Source organism: Anopheles coluzzii, chromosome 2 (genome assembly GCF_943734685.1).
Source record: "Anopheles coluzzii chromosome 2, AcolN3, whole genome shotgun sequence".
Classification (NCBI taxonomy): Eukaryota; Metazoa; Arthropoda; class Insecta; order Diptera; family Culicidae; genus Anopheles; species Anopheles coluzzii.
The window spans coordinates 8,268,498-8,285,528 of record NC_064670.1 but is presented as its reverse complement, the minus strand read 5'-3'; the positions used below and the strand labels follow the sequence as shown (position 1 = coordinate 8,285,528).

Here is a 17,031-nt window from a genome sequence, read left to right as displayed (position 1 = left end):
TAGCCTGGCTCACGGGAGGAATGTGCGTTTTGCGGAAGCGACGTTGCGCCTCTTGGTTGCAGCGCGACGAAGCATGCGAACTTTTCACCGTTGGCAGAGCGCGGTAATGGCACAAGCATTTTTACGCACCACCGTGCACGCGGTACGGAATGAAATGCGGTTACCGACCCTCTGGCCCGTGGGGAAGAGTGCCAAAAGAGAAAAGATGCATTACCGCAGGAAAGTACGCGCGGTGAAGCTTTTCAAGTGTCGCTTACTTGAGCAGAAGTGCTGCACTTGGCGTGTTGAGCTGTCAACTTTAGCTGAGTGGACTAAGCAACAAGAAAATGTTCGATTGACGTTGCATAAAATGATGTGCCAAGATGTTTTTAGGATTAGTTGCATTTGGGGTAAAAACTTCTAGTTGGTGTAGTTGTTATTTAGAACAGGCTTTGGGTCGTCTCGTTTATTTGTAGAGACGTGTAGAGACGTGCATATTTTTTCTGAACAACCCTTCACTCAGACCGCTCTGACTGCTGATGTATAAATTTGCCCCGTAAACGAACTAAAATATCCTTTTCGCCTATTTTTATAATTATACTTTTTCCATCTTTATTTTTAATCGTAACCCACGTGCCTTTTTAAAGCATACTTTACTGTCGCAACGGCACACCAGTGATCCTTTACTCCTTTGTTTCGGCATTTCATTTGAATTAATGCATTTTCGAAAAATAAATATTCATTCGCCTTTTAAACTCCCCGTCACCTTTTCTTCTTCTGTCTTCTTTATGCCGTCAATTATTACCGTACGCAAAGAACCACCACAACATCTTAAAATATTGATTTTTTTTTAAATGTGTTTAGCGCGCGTATCACACCCAAAAAATGGTCCATTTTGTTGATTGCTGGCTTTTGAATCTGTCCAGCTTGGAACGCCTTTTGCTCCAGCAGTAGGTATTACTGGGTCCTTTTGCTATTTTGCTGCTCCTGTGGGGGAGAGCGGGAAACGGGGGCGATTTTAATTGGCATCTGCCAAAAAGGATTGAAAGGGACGATTCAGCCCTGCTGATAAGTACCCCGTCGCATGAACACTCATTTGAAATGTAATACAAACGGGGCGAATGCGGACTGCTGCGGCAAATAAAAGTATTAAGCACAAGGCAAGCGGCCGGGAATTAACGTGGTGTAGTGCGAGTTTGGTAGCCGACCCTGGTAGCAGTGGAGTATGATGTTATCGAATTAAATTTAACGATTTTCAAACTGTGAAACCATTCCGCACGGGAAGAAGGGGGCGTATGGCGGAGGGGCACTGAAACGGACAAACACTGGGAATGAGTTGGTCATTGCTGGCCCGGGAAGTGGCTTTTGGGTGTGTTTTTTTTTTTTTGTTTGGTTTGGTGTTGGTGCCGGTTTTTTACAAAGTGGTGGTAAATTTCTAATTTAATTCACAACGTACTAACGATTGAGTTCCATTTGGGGGAAAGGATAAAAGACGATGGTGGCAAACCCATGGGCGGACGGAAATTGAAATGACGGTTCATAGGGTCAGTAGCTATCGTTTTTGGGGAGGAGAGTGCACTGGACGGTGAATGTGTCTGTGTGTATGTGCATTCCGATTTATCTAATAGAAATAGTTTAGAAAGTCATATTTTCACACTCGAGTTTTCCGGATTGCAATCCGATTTAATTTTGGGAAGCCCGGTCCTGGCACGCTGGTGCGAATAAATGTTTAATTTACTCAGTGGATTAAAACTGTGTGTGTGTGTGCTTGTGTTGAGGGCTTTGTAGATCGAGGTGGTGTGCTGGTATGCTGGTGGTATGCTGTACCACCTACATCGTTATGAAAAGGGCTCTCCACAACACCCTCGCCATCAGGGACGGTAAGGGCGTTTGTGCTATTTCATCCTATTTGCTATTCAACATGTGCAGCTTTAAATATCGTTCTTCAAACCATTGAATGCTTCGGGAGCTGCTTGTTGGTTAAACGTGGTAAAAAAGAGCGCCTCCCATATTTTTAGTTATCAATCGTAACTGATCGCTGTAGTAATCGTTTATCGATGCGCGTAATGAAAACTCACTGCCCGCGTAATAAAATGCTTATTGAAGGAAGGAACCAAAACGACCGCACAAAACGTGTTGTGGCCCAGGAAACAGCAGCAGCAGCTGAAGTGTGTTTTATTGCTCTGTGCGGTTGCAGCACCATCACAAACGGGCAAACTGCTGCTGCATGCAAAACCACCGTTGTTGCTTCCGGCCGAACGAGATGTGGAAGCGAAACGAGTAGTTGGTGTGATTGTGTTGCCTTTACAGCGTGGTTGGAAGTGATTTGCTCGAATGGTGATGGTTCTTTCTGTTTTTTTTTTTTGGCGTTCCGGTTCATGGGTGAACGACACTCGCGAGCGTTGAGTTTTGGATAGTGTCGAGCGCACACAGAACAACAATCGTACTTGCAAGGGTTTTGTTGAGCATCTTGAGTGTCCGGAATGTTGGTTACTACTGCTACTACTACTACTACTAATGCTACTGCTGCTGGATGATTGAATATTCGTACGTCACTCGCTGCCATGCGGGATAGATGGAGTGGGCATCGTAATGTCGTAATGTCTTTCCGTTTTGCGAATGAGGCAAGGTTACTGTGCATTAAATTACGACTTGAAAGTTTTGCAATTTTGTATATTGCTGCATAAATAAAATGGACTCCTCGCACCACCCACCCACTACCATGGTTGATGGGAAAATGGCATGAGGTGTTTCGTATTTTACGTATGTACAAATGCATATACGCTCCCATACAGGCGGCACAAAAATCGGTTCAAGACCGTACTATATCCTCGCCGGTTTTTGATTGACTTGAGTGGGAGTAACAAAGTTTCGGAAAATGAAAAGTGGAAGACACGAATGGGCGGTTCAATAGAATGGAACCACCGACTATGTACGGTGCATCTATTTTCAATCAGATTTTTTTTGTGTGTGAGTATTCCGCTTCCCCCTTCGCTTATTATAGGTTGAAAAATACGATCGGTTTTGAAAGCATCAATATGATGGCGAGTTGTAGTGGTCGTTATTGGACGGTAAAACATTCGGAACCATTACAGGATGTATTAATACCGCTCACAACAAATTCAGAGCGGTGCGTTTGTTAAACCAGGCCGCAAGGGAGTTGGACTTCTTTTTTTAGCGTGGAATGCATGATTTGTAAGAATGTGATTTGTTTTCAATCCTTTGATAATTGTTGATGAGATTGAACTTTTTGTATTTCTTTAAACTTCCCACAATCATATTAATTGTTTGATAAAACGGAAATGAAGATATGATCTTTTGCTTAGATTGCTGCAGTTGAAGTAGCACTATGATAAATGATTCAATAATGGTTTTGATATGTTTTTCAGTAGAAACTAAACCCCATTATAGCTAACCAAAATCTCGCATTACATCAAAGCAAATGATCCGAAATGTGGTTCCGAAAATCCCACTGCCGATCGATAAGAAATATCGCTCCTGGCTGCGGGCGATCGTTTTCGTATTCATGTCTTGCGCATCAAAAATTCGTTTGCTTCTGCTGTACTGTTGCTCCTCGGTCCCGCTGTCTATTCTGCCGTCCGGTGTCACTGTGGGGAAGGTATGTAATTTGTATCGACGGTAGCATGTACGCGCGCGCGCTGGTAAACATTTCCAGTTCTTTTCCACTTTTCTGTGCACTTGGTTTTGCTTCTCTTTGGAAGCGTTCCTGCGGAAAGTTTGTTTCGCTGTTGTTTGGTGTTTTTTTTTCTCGCTTTGTATTGCTCAGTGCGATTTGAGTGAAAAACTGATATTATTTCTTTTCTGTGTTCTGTGCTGCCGGCGCCACTCTATCTTTCATGCGCTCAAGCAGCTTACTGCTGGCTCGTTAGAGTCGAAGGGAAAGTTTCGCATCGGCTTTAACAGTTTGTTCATTTCGACCTTTTCAGTAGAGGGACAAAACAGCATGGTTAGAGCATTCGACAGCAGCAGTGGGGGGAGGGGAGGGGGGAGGTGCAGCAAAAGGGCCGGTGACAAAGTGAACGCTACGAAGGCTCATGAAAAGTTAGCAAATGGTAAAAAGGGAGCATGGAAACAAGCAGAACTAGAGAAAAGTTTTGAAAAATTTACATCATAAATCTATTGCTTGTTCGTAGAGCATCTTTTTTGTGTGGCGTTTTTTGTATCTGTGCCTGCACGGGGCTGAATTGAACCGCGATCGAATGTGTTTCGGTGGGCCGTTAAAAGCCGTGTCAGTATTGCGGTGAAGCGCGCTAGATAATGGATTGGCAGCGATGCGAAATCGTGATCCGTGGTTGATGTCGTGCACTGTGAGTAGCTGATGAAGAGGAGGGAAATAAGCTTAATGGTTGGTAGAGAATTTTGATATTTAAAATTAAAGAGGTGAAAGAAATAACTTTTTTTTGTGCGTTGGAAGATGTGCCAGATTAAACGTTGAACAGCTGCCATCATCCGCTTGACATTTGCCATTTTCTGCGTAACTAGCTGCTGTGCGCATATAACCAAGTGCTTTGAGACAAATATCCGTTTGGCTCGATGGCAAAATTGATTTCTTTGAAGTTTGGCTACATTTTCGTTAGTTGTGTACGAACATGGGAAGACAGTTTATTTATAGCTATCCAGTTCCAATTTCGCTAGAAGCAACATTCCGGAAGATGGCAAATAATGTGAAGCTCAATACGGAGTCCATAAAATTGATACACGCACATACTGTAGCGAGTTTGAGCGCGGGACCACCGTCCCGTGGTTCGCTTGCCATCCTCGCAAGATTTAAATCTGCTTCGTACGCTCCATTCAAATGCCGTTGGTTTCGTTCGGATACACCGGATGAAACTGCTTGTTGCTGCTGTTTTATTTACAATGCACTCATATATTTCCGTACCTCCCCATCATCTCTCCGGATAACGAATGCGGCCAGAGTTTAATAAATGTTTCTTTTCTTCTCTTTTTCCATGGTCTCTCCCCTTTTCGCCGCTTCATGCCGCGCAACAACAATAGGTAAGTGTCAGTAGAAACAACTACGACGACGACGACAAACGATGGCTTCCCCAGTGCCCTTTGTGGTGCGGTTATCGATTCGAGCATCCAAAAATTGCGGGATGACAGTAGAATGGGGGAAGGGAAAAACGGGCAAAAAGCATCGGTGGAAATGCGCCATTGAAGTTCAAAAATGGGCATACCCCGGTAATGGCATCGCGCAAAGAAGCTCCGCTGCTTCCTGCCATTGCGCGACCGACAGTGGAATCTAGTCGTCGAATGGTAATGCAATTTTTCATACACTGATAAATGATATCCATTTGTCACGCGGTTGCGCTTTCGCGAGCAGCGGGAAATAGTAAAGCATCATCACGGGAAACACGGCGAGAAGATGCTTGAAGATGATGAAATCGGATGAAGTGGTGGCGCAGGAATTTCGGCCAGAACGAACTACTAACGCTCGCAGACAGTGCGTTAGGATGCTCTCACTGGTATGGGGTGTTTTGTGTGTTGTTTATTTGTTTGAAACATTTTAAACGTACACTAATGGCAACACGCGTGGATGGCCAGAACGGAGGGGCAACTTCAAACCTGATAACCGATGCGATGAAATCGGTACTCGGGTCATGTAGAAGCGGCGGCAGATTCGATGATTTGATGGGCAGGAACATGGTACACAGCGTTTTTGATGGTCAAAGTAATTGGCTCACCATTAGCGATAATTTTTGGGATGCAAACTGGCTACTTCTTGGAAGCAAGTCTGTGAGAGAGAAAAAAAAAGAGGATGGCAAAAATATTCCAGCGTCAATGAGGGTGCCCTGCCAATGACCGGCCCTTAATGGCCATAATTATGATGCTGACGGTGATTGAGGGTTTTTGATCGGTTGAAAAATGTGTCGCTACAATTCCTTCTCGCCGTCCTGTGTTGTGCGCTTTTGCGCGTGGATGCAGACTACCGTTTCTAGCTAGGACGAGGCACAGCACGAGTGGCGTAATTAATATTGTGGTTTTACAAGGCAGTGGGATTTTTTTTTCTTTTTCATATTAACGGGCACAAATGGCACGAGCGAACACATTCATTTCTTTTCTTGAGAAACCTTTAAAAGCGACGGAAAATGTACCGATGTGTGTATCTATGGGAAAAAGGGACTCCGCGAAACGAAAGGATTCCTTTCGGCAGCGCTCGCCATTGTGTGCTACCGAGCGCCGCGAGCGATGGATGGTTGCGACCTATTGGTCGTGGCAGGTTTTCCATTGAAACGGGAATGAAAAGCATCCCCGATAGAAGACCTTAGAGATGTTCTCTTCCCCGTTTTTTTTGTTTTAGCAAGACGAAAGAATTAAATCGACCTGTCCCTGGCTCGTCATGCTTCCGGTATACCTGGCGTCATTCCCGGAACGAAAAAGAAAGAGAGTTTATACATATACCTACACAAACACACACACACACACACACGCTGTAACTATGCTGACCGGTATCAGAAAGGAAAGCTGTCATCGCATTCGTTTCATGCCGGGAACCAGGTCTCTGTCGAGGTTGGAGCGCCGCAGTAACTCGACATATTTCAGCTAATATTTCAGCTTCCGCTGGCAGCGGCAACAGATGGAAAGATAATGCCGTACCCTCTCTGGCGAGAGTGCACGGCTGTTGTGGCCTACAATCACTACCAGGTCGGGATGGAAGTGAATATTAATATTTTTCGCTGTCCCGCTGCGAGTGTGCGTTTTGTTAGAATTTCACTGCAAACGCCGACGCACTCTGGTTCGCATTATTTCCGCTCATTGGCGTTGCCATGGGTGGTGTGTAGCTAAACTGTGTGGGCGGGTGGGTTCACTTGTATGCAATTGTGCTTTGTAGTAATTCACCCAGTGGCCGTGGCACCCGTAACAGGGAGCAGCTACCCTTGGTATATGATGTATTCATTTTATTTCTCCCTCGTATCGGTGGAACACATAAAAGGGAGTGCATTGTTAGAGATTACAATAGTGCATACCTTTCTTTCGCGATGACAATGATGCAATGCCCGTGGTAGGTTTTGACGGGTGCTTTAACTGTTTTACAACGGCTGCATTTCGACGAGATTTGCAGTGAAACAACAATTTGGTCGCGAGGGATCCAATGAATGTATATTTTTTATCGTTATGTACCTTTGTTTTTGTCATAAACTTAGTAGAGCATGGGATCATTTACACTCGGCACCCACTCCACCTATATCCATTGGCTTAAAGACACGGAGGCAACAGTGCCACCCCAAAAGTAATGCGCAGTGATCCTGACAACCTATACATGTTTCCCAACTCTCCCGTGACTCATTCAACAGTCTCCATCATCCGTAGAGAGAGAAATTGCACCCAAAGTGAGGAGTCCACGCTTTCATTCCGTGCCAAATAAAGTGTACAGCCTGTTGGATTTATTGTTACTGCCTCCCGGCATCCCTCACCACCGTTAACCATTGCTGAATTTACGTGCATGTGTGTGTGTGTGTGTGAATGCGCGCCTACCCCCAGCGCCAGTCCATCGGTGTGCGACACCAGTTCGTGAGGCTCGTTCAGTTATTTGTAATCCCCCTTGGAGGCGGCGCACCAGCAATACATACTAAGTACGTGGCGTATCGTACCTTCTGAAGGGTTCCGACGCCGGGCAGCGGATTCGATTAAAAGCGAGTGGCCGACAAGGTGGAAGAGAGGTTTTGTTTGGTTGCTGCGGTGGGATTCATATTACGGTTATATGAATCCAAAATGAGTGCTTCGGCCGGAACCAGTCACCCGGCAATGGGCGCGCTATGCGGCAGAGCAAAATTAATAGTTTCGAATGGCTCAACTTCCGGTGGGTGAAACGAGGGTCCGGAGGTTTTGGGGCGTCGTGCACGGGTACGGATATTCGTGTTACACCACAACGAAGCGGAAGTTTTCCGTCGGTAAACTCCGCGAGGACGCTACAAATCCATCCGCCCATCGTTTCGACCATTTTGTTGCGAACCGTTCACGCCGGGCACGGGCGCCTTCCTCATCGGAGAGCCATAATGTAATAATTCCCGCGCGAATTGCTTGGACACCGTGGACCGCCGGCGAGTAGCGCGCCCGATTGTTGAGGAGAGGATTAGAAGGGTAGGAAAAAAATATGGAAATAGTTTCGCAGCGCACCATTATGGAGTGAGTTTTTTTTTTTGGTTGCGTTTTTTATATTGTTGCCTTGTGCGCTGTTCTCATCGCACCGAGATTGTGTGTTCTCTTTGCTGCATAAATCCAGGCGCATGGGTTCGATGTTGCTTGAAAGATTGCTTACATCGGGCGTATGGTGCAGGGCGCAATGCAAAACGGTCGAACCGGGATTTGCTGATTCTCGGAAAGAGTTCGTTAACGTTTCCGCTCGGCAAAAGCAGCTCCAAAGTTGGATTCTATATTTCAGGCAGAACCTCTGTACGCTTTTTTTACGAGAGCAATTAATGGCTGAGTGCTTGGCGGCGGTCGTTTCCCTAGGTTCAAAGCGGCTCGCTATTTCTAAGTGGAAGAAATATATACTTCAAGCGTTCACAAAGCACAGCGGCGCACAAACATGGTATGGTGCGCATGATGGATGGGAAAGAAAAAGAATCCGCCAAAATGATGAACGTAAAGTTATTATTATAGTAAAATGAAGCGCAAAAAACAACAAACACGTAATTGCGGAAAACAATAGCAGCATTGCAACGTGATTTGCTGGCGCAAGCTTACAGCTTGCCTGCCCGAAATGGGATGCACTTTTTCCCCTCCCTACTGTGGCTGTTGGATCCCGTTAGAGCTTCGATTGAAAAATGAAGCACTTAAAAATAAAACCACCCAGCCCGATCTGAGTCCCGTGTCGCTAAAGTCTTTTAATATGCTTCGCAGCATAATAGGCGCACGGAATTTGGTGGGCTCCCCTTTGTTTCACCCGCGGCAGGGACAGGGTGGCAGTAAAGCCTTAAGATCCCTCGTTTGACGCTCTCCCGATAGTGTCGTTTCTGGTGCTTGGGATTTTGGTTCCTTTGCCGGGTAGCGCGGGTGTGATTTATGGGAAATAAGGCCACCGGCATAAGGCACCGAGGGCACGGGTTCGGACGGTGAAAAAGTAGTGTAATAAGCGTTCGGCGAGGCTGGTGAGTTGCAGTAAAAAAGCAGCCCGTCCAGTAATCGAATATAGAAATATAGTTAGTGCCGCGCGAGCACGTTGGATTGAAGGACGTCGAAGGCAGGGAGTGCGCTTATTGTTGCACTCATTTACTCACCATTTTTGCTGTGAAATGCGGTCCCCGGGTGGCTGTGGGTAAGGCTCTCGGAATGTTATAACTATGGCGAGGTGTGTCGTAGAGCGAGCGGGTAGAGCTGTTTAATTAGTGTATGATTTATGGTACAAGCAAGCGATAGATTGCACGCGATGTGAAGCATGGGGCTACTTTCCGCCGCGGGTTTCTTTTAATTGGAGCTTTTTGTTTGCGTCGAACAAAACTAGGGCAAACATGTATGAAAGAAGTGTGCTTTTCATTATAGTATCGAATTTTTATAACCATTTTTGACGGTTGTGAGACTTACCATTGTTTGGGTGCTTGTTTGGAACATCTTTTAACAGCCTCAAAGATAAGTCTTATTATGGAATAGATCAAAGATCCCATCAACCTCTCACCACAACTTCTTCGTCTGCTTCTTTTCGTAACTCACGAAACACGTGCTTTTTGTTGGTCTTACACAACAAATATTGCACATAATTGGATGGATTTTTAGAAAAAAAAAACTGAGCAACGGTAACAAAAAACTCACATGTACAAACTGGCTCATCTTTAAAAAAATAGAAAAAAAATTATTGTTTTGCATATAATCGGTCGTGCCTTTAGAAACGATTCCCTAGCATTCTGGTTGTGGTCCTTGGTTACCAAACCGCTGTTCAGCACAGTAAGCTCAAAAACACGTCACTTCGGTAGCGCATCTCTTTGATTGCGCATTTATTACTCTGATTCTGTATGCTGCTGAGTGTGCCTCAATCTCAATCAACTCCATTGACGGCTGGAACACTGGATGCCAATTAAGCCGAAAAGAATATTCCGTTCCGGTAAGAGCACTGGGCGAACACGGTCAGCGCTCGACCATTGTACCTTCGGCGGCATTGGCGAAGGTTGTTGAGATTCCGAATTCTTTTGGCAGCGTCCGCTTCTCATTTGCTGTCTGTGTCGAAGAAGCTGTCCGATTTACGATTGCTGCTCAGTGCAGGCCGTACGACCCGGTCCAATGCATCCGGCGTAGGCCATCGCGTGCGGGATGAAATGCTGCTCGTAGGTACCGCTGAACAGATGCGCCCAAGGACCGCTGGCAAATACGGCCACATCGTCACCGCCGTGTGTTTCCAGCCCGAGCGGTACGGTGCTCGGAAAGGCGAACGATTTGTCCCGCATGTCGACCCGGTTCAGGTCGAGCCGGGCTTCGCGCTGCACGTTCCGATCGTAACCAGGTCCGTTCGCGTAGCTGATGGTGGCGTACGGCAGCTCATCATCCGCCCGCTGGCCATTATTAACTCCGAGTATGTCATTTTTGCGACTCTACGGGTGTGAGATGCGAAAAGGGCATGATTAGACAATCGGCTTTCGGACCGGGCCGGTACGGCGTCTCCACGGCATCCCCACCCCGTCCTCCCCTTACCGAGTAACCGCTCATCGTCATCGTGTGCGAGTGGTCCGCCGTTACGACAATCAGTGTATTATCCTGGCTCGTGCGGCTGCGTGCCATCTCGATAGCTTTGGCGAACTCGACCGTCTCGTCGAACGCTCTTATCGGCTGTGTGTAATGATGCCCATGATCAATCCGGCCGCCTGGTGTGTTTGTGTGTATGTGTGGGAGTGGTTTGGTGGTCCGTGCAAAGGTCCGAGTAGAGATGAAAGAAGCACAAGCCATGGAATAGATAGAATAAGTACAATAGTTGTAGCGCACGGAAAGATATGCTGCTAGACGTGGGCCCGTGGAAAGTGGGTCCAGTTTTTGCAGTGTCACGTACCTTCCACAAATAGAAAGTATCCATTGTCGTTGCGCTCGAGGATGTCCATCGCGGTTGATACCATCTCGGACAGCGTGGGGATCTGCTGTTCGTCCGCGTCCAGATGGTAGGGAAGATGCTTGCTGCTAAACAGGCCAAGCAAATAGTCCGTCTCACCGTGCGCAGTGTTGGTCTATGGAGACGCACATGGCGAAAGAAGTCGATAGGATTTCAAATTATGTTCTTCTCTTTGTTTTGCTGTCGCTTGTGTGTAGTCATGAATTTTCAATTGCTTCGTCGTAGCACTTATGGGAGAAAATAATGGTTTGACATAAGCCAAAAGTGTTCCAAAAATTTACTTTCTCCGTGCCTGTATCGATGGCTGTGTGTGGATGTTAAAAAGCTCGTCCCCTCAAATGTATACCACAGTTGAGAAACTATTGTGTATTATGCGGTGTATTGAACTCAATGTAACTCTACCATCAACCAGTTTGTGAATCTGTGTGCATGGAGTGAACAATCTGTGTTTTTGCTGTGGGTTCCCCTCTTCTGTTTTGGTATCCCTAATTACCTCGAGTAATTGGACACGGTTCTGCACGTATGCAGATCGGTGATGGGAATGATGATGTTGCCAGTGTTTAATTAAATCCTCTCCATCGGTGCGCCTTCCCTGGATGCCGTCGATGTCGGTTTCGTGGGTTGGCAGGAACTCCCGACGACCTCCGCCCATAATAACCTGCAAAACCATAGCCACAAGTGGAACGCATATGTAGTACCATGCAGACATGTCAATCGAGCACTTATCTAGAGAGCGGTGAATATGGAATCCTTCTCAAAAAAGGAATATTGTTGCAACAGGGGTTCGTCGACTAATGAATGAAGTATGCACGTACATTTGGTTCGAGACAATCGTTGTACAGAATGACATTCCTGAGATCAGAAAGATGACAACATGGTTCAATGTTTAGTGAATGTTTGAACTGAAGAGAGAAAAAATGTATGGCGTATCATGTTAATTAAAATTGATTTCCAATGTTTGGTAAACTGTTGCTTCAAAGCAATGGTGATTTCTTTTGAGTACACTCAACAACGGGTTTACATATGGTTTGCATTGTCATCATCAAAACATCACCCACGGGGTTAGGAATTTAATTCCGTTCCTCGAACTGGTAGAGCGGGAGTGCGCTCAGCATGGCATCATAAACCCGCGTATTTGATTAACCCGGATCAAGTTCCGAGTGGCAATTGATTTCATTTAATTAAAGTCGTCGTGTACTTTGATGTGCGAGATCTCAATTATGTTCTGTGGTCTGGTGTCTGTGACTCACATGGACACACACAAACACACCAACTCCCACTGCTGAACGAATGCAAAACCTCCTCCCAACCCTGCAGGCAACCAAGCAGAAGCCACGCTGCTGCTGCTGTTGCTGAACTTTATTCCAATTCTTGCATTTAACTTTGGATCTCTAACCAAACAGTATTAGCAAAGTCACAAAAATGATCATCCAAGCTCGGAACACTAATTACGTTCTCCGAACGCTTGCGCGCCTGGGAGGCGGAGCGGAGGCTGAGGTTGTTTGCGGATTAGGGGTGCATTAGCCAGTGGTAGAAAATCGTAGATTTTCGTCAGCTTTCTGCATCGCCCAGAGAGATGCGAGAGCAGTGATAAAATGCAGACTCCTTCCACCAGAGGCGGTGGAAGTTCGCGGGTGGCATATGAAAACATTCGCACACATTTGTGTTGGGGATTTGAACGGAATTCGATTATAGTAGGGTTGCGGCAGTGAATGCTGTTCGTTCGGTGTTCCTTACTCCTTTCATCTCCCAACAATCTTGCTCTCTTGCCTTATCGCGCATATTGGAAAGTTTGAGGTTAAGGCTGAAATGTTGGCGATAGGGTAAAGCTTAAGGGAATAGACATTGGCTGTATGTGGCTGGGTTTGATAAAGCAAGGACTGGTCTTCCTTACTGTCCGGGCTTTCGATAGCGCAGTTTACACACCCTCGGTGACAGAAGTACTCAATCCCCGGGCCGAAACCCAGCTATGGGGCAGAATGTTCGTGCAGAGATTCTTTTCCACCCGTTTTGTGGTAATTCGATTCGAAGTTGGTCGAGTGTGTGCTTTGCAGTTAGAGTGCAGTAGAGTAGTATTTGCGGTGACTGCCGTCAGAATGGTCAGATCTTTGTGCAATCGTTTCAGTGAACAGAATGAATCACGGTAAAAGATTACGTTCACACATTCTACCGTTGGGATATTCAGTTGGAAAGATACCAGAAGCTGCTTTGGATACTGTAGCTGCCTTTTTTGTTCCTCTTGTGGGAGCAAACCGCTTGGTAATATCTCAATGAATTATTCCTTGATCTAGGGAAACTTCAACGAGCAACGAAACGGCTCAGAGCCGCTGTGTGCAGATTAGTTTACTTACTCGCATATGTTTGCCGACCTCGCCATGGATAAGTTGGGAGGCAATATCTTGGCATACGGCAGGATCAAAGCCGTCCTTCTCGATGGCACCGTTATACTCCCAGTTTCGATTGGCCGTGTGGGCATACATCCCAGCTGGGGAAGCATTCGTCACTTCCGTGGTTGTTACGAATCCTGCAAGGAAATGAAAGAGAGAAATGGTAAAAATTTAGAAAGATGACACACCCAAGCCAGTGCCAAGTTTTGGAGCAGCATGTTGGCCAACTTTAGTGCTGAGCATCATTAATAGGGGTTTTCCGAACTCCACCCGCTGCTAGCTTACTCTGTGAGTGTGACGGGTTTTTGTTTGGGAACCCTGTTAGCTCTATTAACCGATGGATGATGTTTGCTCGCCGAGTCAGGGACCTTTTGGACTTGTTTAGAAGTAGCGCCTAGCATAGTGAACGTTTTGAACTACTATCCATAACCTCCCGGTTTGCGACGAAATAGGACGTCTCGCAAAACGCGCGAACTCAAACGGGGGGGTACGAGGCAAGGGATATGAATGTGTGTCAATAAATTTGCATAAAATATTTACGAAATCACAAGGGATGTAATACTGAGCTCAGCCGCAAACATGACCGCTCCCGGTACCGGAGGCTCAACAGCTTGACCCGTCCGGGGATAGTGATTTCTGTCGTATTGGAATCGATTTTGCAGGGCGTCTTTGTCGCTGGGCTGTTCTAGCTCATGCTGCCGCTGCATTTTCCGACTGTCAAAGGCAGGGGACACATTTCACCTCCATACACAACCATGCCGTAGGATAGCCGGGTAGCAAACAAAACCTCCCACGGATCGCTCGTTTGAGGTTAGCTGGTTAGTGTTCCAGCTTTTTGCAAAACGTCCGAGCTATGAAAGATGAATGTCACAAACACGAGCAATCCATCGGATACTCGGTACTGGTGGAGGATTGTTATATTAAAAGCATTCTACAGGGCTAGATAAAGGGGAAGGAAAAAAATGCCATCCAACCCGGTGTGTATGTTGACACAATGTGACGAATGATTGACGAATGACAGTGTGTTGTGTGCTGTAGGTAATGGCAGATAGTCGCGGGTAGGCAAGAACCGTTGGCTTCAATTGTTTTCGTTAGACATTGCCATACACGCATGTGTACATACACAAAAACACACACATATATATATATATATAGCCACAACCTGCCGTCGTGTAGTTTATACTAAAGCTAGACAACGGTCGCTATCCGCCTCACCGTCGATGTGTGGTGGAAAAGATAAGCGGTTGAGTTACGCGAAGCCACAACGGTACGTATCGGAGTTGAGAGGCTCGGTGACTGTGCGAGGATGATGCTGCTGATGATGATGATGCTGCTTACGATGGTGGTGGTGATGCTGACGATCAGCCGAGTTGATGAATGGAAAAGGTGCTTGTAGGACGTGGTGAGTACGAACCGGTAGAAAGCCCAGCGTCCTGGGCCCATTTTGCAATCGAATGTACATGGTTGGAGGTATCGTTCTGCGCTTGACAGTCCCCGAGGGCAGCCGCGGCCGTAAGGCCGATGGTTCCGTAGTTAGCCTTCACTCCGGCCAGGTAGGCAGTTGCGGTGCAGGCCGAATCAGCAACCTGTACATTGGCGCAGTATGTCTGCGAAGTGGAGAAAGGGGAGAGACTCGGTGTAGAACACGGCATCAAAACACAACCGCCAAACCGGTTGGGAATGAATATTTGATTCAATCAATTCGTCAACTGGGCTGCTGGTTTTGCAAAGTCCTACCTTGGAAAGTCCCACGTACGGGAACCGCTCAAACGACAGCTCCGTGCTTTCGTCACCGAGGTAGACGCGCGTTGCGGCCAGCGTTGGGATGGAGAGTCCATCACCCAGGAACATGATTACATTCTTGGCCACCTTCCGGTTCAGCCTGTTCTTGTACAGCTGCCGGTCGAGTATGTCCTGTGCCACGTTGTTCCAGTACTGGGCATGCTGCTCGTTTGGGGACGGAGGCTCGAAGCGCAGTTTAGGCATCGATGCGGACGAGCGTTTGGCGCGCTGGTCGGTAGATGCCGTTGGCGCCAGATCCGCGAACAGAAACCGCTGGGGATGCATTGGGTCGTATTCTGTGCGTAGGTTAGGGAAATCGAACGAAGTAGAAGCGAAAAATAAACTTTTAAAACATTTGCAACCACAAGCCAATTTCATTTTTTTTTCATTTCGTCTAATCTGTCCAACCATACCCACATCACTGAATGAACTGTTTGAGGAAACTTTTTCGAACGCGAGTGGGTTACTATCGACCGTAGAAACAATCGCGTATACTGACCTTCCTCAGCTTCATGGTGCAATGGTGACGTCGAAACTAGGCCACCGACCAAAGCTAGATAGACGCACAGCAGCCGGTACAGCATCTTGAGCGATAATTACCGCAGACGACCTTTCAGGCACGGATGGTTTGGCCTCGCTGACCACACGCGTTTTTTTTACCACACGGTGGTGGTCCGCAGCTCAGCCGAAGCTGTGACTGTGATTTTGTGCCTACGCACGACTGTACCGAACGGTAGACGAGAGCACACCTGCACCACTGCACCAGCTGACGAACCGGGAAGCGTCTTATATAGGTGTCTGGTAATGGTGATAATAGCGATCGAGTAAGACGGTTTCGTCTTCCGATGATAAGCAACGGCAAGGCCTCCGTTCCCGTTACCGAGCCGGTGTGATAATGTGGAGTTTCAAACGAGGCAATGCTGCAGCATCGCGTCAGACAGCTAGCTGTAGCGTGCTCCCGGCAGCTTAAACTGAGTCACTATCGGGATGAAGTCGGGCGGAAACTGGTATGAAAGAAGAATGTGATTGAAATCACAAAAAAACATGCCATGCCTGTCTGTTTGCCTTGAGTAATTACTGTGTTATTGTTTTTACTGAAGTGTTAATTTGAGTTCCTTTAATTTGCCAATGAGCAAGCTGCATGTAGAATAAAACGATGCTTTTAATTAGAGTTTCTTTGTAAATGGCAATTGGTTTCATCTATCAATGCGCCAAGAATTATAAATTGTTCTTGTAATGGAATTTTACAAACATTTCGAGGGTTAACTACTACCCCGTAATGCATGGATCTTATCCATTGCAATTGAATATGATTTACGCGTTTAGAGATTAATATCAAGGTTCACGGTACAATCGAGAATATCTTCAAAACCGTTGAGCTCAACGCAACTTAGATATTTGGAAAAACTGGAACGAAACAAATAGAAACAGCTGAAGTCATATGAAAGTGTTGTATGATTTGCAAAATTATACAGACCAAGTAAATTGATTTGAGGTGGTGTGGTAGATTTAAAAAAAGAAGAAGATGACATGCACGAAATTCATTTCGAACGTCATTTTTTCTGGCATTCGTATTGATGTTTGCTGTTGAGTTATTCTGAACGATACGTACAAGTCGTTTGCTGTCTTTTTTAGTTTTGGTTTGGTTTTACTGTAGCAGGTAAAAAGCCACCCACAACTCAGTACCGAGTGGTCGGTTGAGTTGCGTTGAAGTTTCTTGCTCGTTTCTAGTTGCAAGGTGAAAGCGTTGAGGACGTACATACAACAACTATATTCACGTTTTTCTAGTGTTTTTTTTTTTACAACTTCAACCAACTACCCAGACCTTCG

The 17,031-nt window shown here is 46.3% G+C and overlaps 2 protein-coding genes across 4 annotated transcripts in view; one reads left to right on the top strand and one right to left on the bottom strand.

Annotated features, from left to right (window-relative positions):
• LOC120951310 (peripheral plasma membrane protein CASK) overlaps positions 1–17,031 on the top strand; it is a 192,946-nt gene that overhangs the window by 52,668 nt on the left and 123,247 nt on the right. The gene's annotated exons all lie outside the window — the stretch shown is intronic.
• Positions 9,904–15,978, bottom strand: LOC120951314 (alkaline phosphatase). The gene is made up of 8 exons (XM_040369969.2): positions 15,701–15,978; positions 15,157–15,497; positions 14,834–15,026; positions 13,384–13,556; positions 11,526–11,690; positions 10,976–11,147; positions 10,624–10,793; positions 9,904–10,523 (listed from the first exon to the last, which is right to left on the bottom strand). Exons 1-8 carry the CDS (start codon positions 15,783–15,785, stop codon positions 10,176–10,178), a joined length of 1,647 nt encoding a protein of 548 aa, XP_040225903.2. The 5' UTR covers positions 15,786–15,978; the 3' UTR covers positions 9,904–10,175.